The 6,010-nt window shown below is 37.7% G+C and overlaps 1 protein-coding gene across 3 annotated transcripts; it reads left to right on the top strand.

The window, feature by feature from the left end:
* The first annotated feature begins 486 nt into the window (after positions 1-486).
* LOC126808818 (monocarboxylate transporter 3) lies at positions 487-5,796 on the top strand. 3 transcript variants are annotated; one of them, XM_050533793.2, is made up of 5 exons: positions 487-1,453; positions 2,086-2,273; positions 3,415-3,558; positions 4,244-4,993; positions 5,586-5,796. In XM_050533793.2, exons 1-5 carry the CDS (start codon positions 618-620, stop codon positions 5,762-5,764), a joined length of 2,097 nt encoding a protein of 698 aa, XP_050389750.1. In that variant the 5' UTR covers positions 487-617; the 3' UTR covers positions 5,765-5,796. The 3 variants fall into 3 exon arrangements, with proteins under 3 accessions (XP_050389750.1, XP_050389749.1, XP_055955708.1); XM_050533792.2 differs by having other exon boundaries at positions 2,083-2,273; XM_056099733.1 differs by lacking the exons at positions 487-1,453; positions 2,086-2,273 and having other exon boundaries at positions 3,095-3,558.
* The last annotated feature ends 214 nt before the right edge of the window (positions 5,797-6,010 follow it).

The raw sequence follows: 6,010 nt of genomic DNA, 5'->3' as shown, positions 1-6,010 counted from the left end.
AACCCACCTTTTTTTTAAAAAAAAAAAGAAACACTATAAATCTCTAACGCTTGTGGCATTATCAAGAAAAGCGTTTTAATCGCTGGGGTGGTACAAAAAGCAACGTCCCACTTATAAATATGTAGAGCACAAAATGATCCTTTGGCACTGAATTCGTAGAAGAGCCACTACTGTCCGAGTAAGATTTACGTGACAATTGCCGTATAACAGTCTCAAAACAAGTGTCGACGCGGTGTTAAACCCCATTCTGGGGCCAACTCCTTGGGTCTACGCCCCAAGACTCTCTCTCTCTCTCCCTCTCCCCCACACACAAGCCACTATATATATATGGGTGTGTTGGTATAGATTAGATGTGAAACGACATTAATATAAAATATGCACATCACGAATGTTTACGTATACAGTTTTTAAATGGGCAAACGGCCTGATTACACATGGATTGCTATGTCACCATCTGATGTAAGACTAAAATATTTTAATAAACTTAGTTGGTGAAAAGAACATTGCAGAATTGCAGAAGGCAGCGGATTTGAATAGTTGTAGTCATTAAGTAATTAAACGGAATTAATTTGGAAGATATGCGTTACATGGGATTATAAAAAAGTAATATTAATACGATGACGATACAAGCTACAAATACCAATGACACTATCAGAACTCAAGTTCTTGATGACTACAACAGCAGCTTCAACCATAAGAGTATGCGTGCAGAAGATTCCAGAAAATATAGCCATCTTCAGTTGAAATTAAATAACAAAGAACGTAGAGAAAATTCCTCTGTCGCTCCCGGAATCAACACAACGAAAGATAGTGGGAAAACTGAAAATGAATTCTCATCTACAGATCAATCTTCTAATTGTGGATCTGATGTTGCTTCCACTATTGCTAAATTCGCAAAGACTGGTATGGAAGAAAGCGTATCTATTAATGCTATATACAGTAGTGATGCGAATCACGCCGAAGATTTGAAAAATATTCTATATCCTGACGGTAAAGTAGGACCTAGTCCCACCTATGCCACAAATACTGTAGGTAAAAATGCCAAAACCGATCTATCCTTTGATTGTTCTAATGAGTCATACACAAAAGAGACGCCTCCGTTGAACATGCAAGATACTGGTGGAACAAGTATTCCAAATGTAGATGAAGACGAGGTAATAGAGTTAGATGACCCTTCAACTAAATCAGGAATAAATGTTCATTCAACGGCGTTTAAAGATGACACTGTATTCAGCATAACCAAAGCAGGGTATGATAATTTGGGATATCTTTCCGATTCTGCGGTTAATGGAAAATATGTGCGAGAAGAAATGAAAAGGCGGAAAAATGAAATAGAACCGTCACCAGAGGACGTCTTCAAAAAACATAAAAGATATCGAAAGAGGCGTTCAACTACAAGAACAATCAAGTCTATCAAAGAATCAGAAATTGACGTAGAAATTGAAATTGGACTGTGAGTATCTTTGCCAATAATCTTTACAATAACCTCTAGTTACAATATTGCAGTATCGGGCATATTGTAGCTGAAAATTGGATTTATGTCTTACTTTTCAGGACAAACCGGGCTAATGAACACAGACATGTGGGAAGTTTTGCCCGAACAGCGGTGTCTCCGCATACTATTCATTCATCGAATTCCAGCTGACGTGGTTCTTTTACGTGCACGTCAACGTCTACACGTGTACACATCCCAAAGACCCTGCAGACGCTGTTTTTGCACCAATGACACGGGGATACCAAACGGGAAAATCCCCAGGAACATACTAGATTAATGAGCCTGTGTCTCACTCACTAAGTCACCGTGACTCCCATCCTGAATTCATAACAGGTATGACCATAATCACCGCTCCCGCCACACACCCCCCCCCCCCAAAAAAAAAAAAAAATTAAAAATAACAACAGCAACGACAGATTGAGCAATAGTAAATGAACTTTCCAAATGTGGACAACATCAGTGGCTATTCGATTCGAAAATGATAAGTTTACCCTGTTTCGTGCAGAACACCGATCACTATGTCACAGGTCAACATTTCTGGCATAGTGAATTGTCATTTTAACAAAATCATAATCTTGTTGCTTCAGCAGTGGACCTAAAATAGGAAAAGAACTGAAGCTTACTTTAAGTGTCTGTAATTTTCTTATGACTATATTTGTGACTGGCGTTCTGTACGCTCAAGGTGTGTTGATTGTTAGTATCATAGATGGATTTCGGGTCACCAGAACGGAAGCATCACCTGTCGTTTCAGTGTTTGCAGCTATTGTCTTTGGAGGAGGTACGTATTTTCCTGTCAACCACACAATAAAATTATAGGAAATCAAAATCTTCAACAATTTTATTGAAACAAACTATTTGTGATTTGGAATAACATATATAGGCATTAAAGAGTGCAATAAGGCATAAATTTTACTATTTGAATGTTAATAAAGAACATTATGCATCCCACATAAAACAAGTGGGTGTGGCCGAACACACCACTAAAAGGATTTTGTACAATAAAATGTCCAAATGTATAACAAGCACTTTGAAAATCACCTTATTGCAAACAGTAGCTATAGCACTAATCGTATTCCAAAGATGAGACCATTATCTCTGATAGATTTTGAGAATTTGATTTTCTAAGACCTGATATGGGTGAAAAATTGAGTACGGAAAAAAGCAAGTTAAAAGTTAAAAATTTGATTTACCTATACAAATGACTAAATATTTAACACTATATAATATAAAGGCTGGACACGACATGAAAAATCAACAAATTTTAACTATTTTGGGCAATTTTAGCTGATATCAAAATTTGACAGATCAATCTATACAGAGTGTTTTATAAGGTAGTGTCCTGTCTTAAAGCTTTGTTTAAGAATTACCATAACCCGTCCTTCCGGGTACATTGCAGTAAGTAAGATAATTCCAAATATGGAGCGAGCTGTGTCATTTGTCAGTGAGCTATCCCTCCCAAGTAAAGTAATAAAAAAAAACAAGTTTGTGTTTAGGACTCCTCGCAATGGAAGCACTGTGCCTGCAATACTTACATATAAAGGCAAAACGGTAATTCAGAGGAAAGTATACTAATGATCAACATTATCAAATGTATCGCTAATTTTAGGCATTAAACCCTTCATCCCCTCCTCCTCTCACAATACATAACAGTTGCCCAGGGACATTATATACACTTTTTTAGAGATGAATATTGCTATAATGAATTAATAGTAAACTGGTCTAGAAAAACTTGATCTCATAAATTCTCCTCGCGGGTGGCGATGCTCCCGGACTATTTGTATGTTGATTTGATAAAGCTGATATTTTAGAGGTAGGCCTACATTTAGCAGTTTACATCACAGTGAGTTCTTTCTTATCTTCTCAACAGCGAATACATAAATGTGGATCACACACCATTGAAAAATAATTCTTTTTTTCAGGGGGTGTTGTTGGTCCATTAATGAACAGATTTAATGGGGGAAGTTTATGTATGATTGGAGCCGTATTTGGAAGTGCTGGGTTTATAATCAGCTCGTTTGCTCCATCAATACCAGTTTTGGTATTAAGTATGGGTGTCATGGCGGGTACGTCAGGGGTTTTTTTTTATAATGGGCAACACAATAAATTTGCTATATTTGAAACTAGGCTGTAATTGTCCTTTCATATATCATTAATATTGAGCAGGACTGGGCAGTTAGTTTTTTTTCGTATGACTGTCTCTCAATAGCTGCAGTCATTAAAAACACCCAAAGGATGGTAGATCACATGATAAGGTGACTCTCGGTTGTTATGGAAAATTCCGACGTACTAGAAAGGAATTGAAAGGATAGGAATGGGGTTTGCCTCTGGAATACAAAAGCTTCGTCAAATGTTTGTCGTTTGTCACATGCGCAGTGTAAGGGTCGGTGGGTGGTGTTGCCCTGACAATGGCGTCTCCGCATATTCTTCATCAAATTCCAACTGCCTGGGGCTCGGTTTTAATGACCTTCCGAACAACTACACATAAATAGAAAGGCAGGTTTAAACACCCGTACTGTTAACTGTTGCATCTAGCATGGGTGACCAAAGTTGTCCAAGACTAGTAAAGGAAATGGGTGAGAGGTTAGATTTCTGTCAGGTTTTGATAAATATTCCTAACATCTGGCAGACAAAGAAAACTTCCAGCCGAACGAACAAACGTTATATGAGAATTTATTGTGAAAATTAGTGGTGGTCTGAATCCATGTATGTGACGATTTAACTTTTCTGCTATGTTTATGTATATTTCAGGTGTTGGACTGACAGTACCATTTATTCTACCTTTTATTGCCGCGAGCGATATGTATGATAAACATCGTTTTACTATGTTGACAATAATAAGTCTTTGTCCTGGTATAGGAGGAGTTGTCTTTCCTTACATGACAAGTGTACTTATTGATATATATGGATGGAGGGGCGTGGTTCTTATCTATGGTGCTTTATTTTTGAACTGTTTTCCAGTAGGATATCTTAATGCCATTGTTAAACGCCGTCTCAGTAAAAAACTTGGACAGAGGACGAACTTGAAGGAAATGCTCAATTGCTCTCTGTTCAGGGAGCCTTTGTACCTAGTTCTAGTGTTTTGCGTGTTTCTGATGAATACTCTTCTACCCACTGTTAATGTTTTCTTTGTGGATATGGTAAGAGGAAAGGGTTTTGATGTCGAAACCGGGTCTTTTCTATTGTCTGTTAATGGTATTACGAATCTCGGCGGCAGACTGATCATAATAGCATTAACTCCCGTGTTAAAATGCTCTCGTGTAGCCCAATGGTCCGTCTATTTAGCCATACTGTCTGCAGCCGTTTGCCTGTACGCTTTTGTTGTCAGTTACCCTCATCTTCTAGCCACTACCATCGTTTATGGGACATTTTGGGGTATGGCTATGATATCCTATCCGGCCATGATTTTAGAGGTGTCGGGACCCAAGAATTACCCGACAGCAATGGGATATTCTAATTTGATTGGTGCTATAGGCGGGTTAATAGGAGTCCCCATTGCAGGTTAGTATAAAACTATATGAATTCCTAAAATGAAAAGTGGCCTACTTGGCCTGAAATGTGGGGGTAAACAGTAAACTTGAGCAAATGATTATCTGCATAATCTTTGGTCCAACAATGTTACATGTGTGATAGAAATGGGTTAAGTAGATTCAAAATATAATTATAAAGTAAAGATCGTTGCTACTGAAATTTAGCTATGGTCTGCCTGGTTTCCCTATTCGAAGCTACTGGGTCGGCATTGGTAGAGTTGACAATTATCAATGACGTTTCAAGACAGCTCGGTAGCCATGCGTTTATATTTGTAATTCTTAAATACCCCCGCTTTTCAAAATGTGTTTAATTCTTCACCCACAAGTTGAAAAAGGTTCAGTGGCTGGATTGTAGATGTTGGGTGATGCTTAGTCCAAGTAATGTGAGATTATAAGACAAGTTAACAGTGTTGATTTAAAATTTCTAATGTAATTCCGGTTTTTAATTGAATGCCCCCAGAAATGGATGGTTGACGCCGTCGTCCTCTCTGCAGCCCCCGACATTTGCACACCACTGTTAGACCATATAATTTCATATACATGTACCATTCCTTTTTCTACAGGTTTTATAAAAGACACAACGGGAAACTATGATTTGGTATATTTTGGCACTACTGTACTTGGTCTCGTTGGTAGCGCCATGCTGTTAACCATGTACATCAAGACGACTTGTCAAAAGAGAAGAGAGGAAAAGGTCAATCACCCAGTTTTTAAAAACACGTTTACTTACATTTCCTCGTGAAATGTTGAAAGTTGATAAAATTTCTATATTAATTGTATTTTTTTTTTAAAAAAAAGAATCCAGTGTACATGAATACGTATGTTAGCTTGGGAAAAGTACATCTTCTGGAAACTGCCCATACAGCACCATTATTATCTTACAAACAGAGGTATCACTTAGTGTAGATAAATTAGATATTCCAAACAAACGAATCGAATAGAAAGATTCAACATACATGACAAGCTCAAAATCAACTCTGTAGACCCA

Source organism: Patella vulgata, chromosome 1 (assembly GCF_932274485.2).
Source record: "Patella vulgata chromosome 1, xgPatVulg1.2, whole genome shotgun sequence".
Lineage (NCBI taxonomy): Eukaryota > Metazoa > Mollusca > Gastropoda > Patellidae > Patella > Patella vulgata.
Note: the sequence above shows the minus strand (reverse complement) of the source record. Positions and strands in the feature narration are given on the sequence as shown.

Bases quoted from the DNA above. Each gene is read 5' to 3' on its own strand.
- LOC126808818 (XM_050533792.2), top strand. From the start codon at position 618: ATGACGATACAAGCTACAAATACCAATGACACTATCAGAACTCAAGTT. The intron at 2,274-3,414 runs GTACGTATTTTC...TCTTTTTTTCAG, and splicing joins AGCTATTGTCTTTGGAGGAG to GGGGTGTTGTTGGTCCATTA. The intron at 4,994-5,585 runs GTTAGTATAAAA...CTTTTTCTACAG, and splicing joins AATAGGAGTCCCCATTGCAG to GTTTTATAAAAGACACAACG.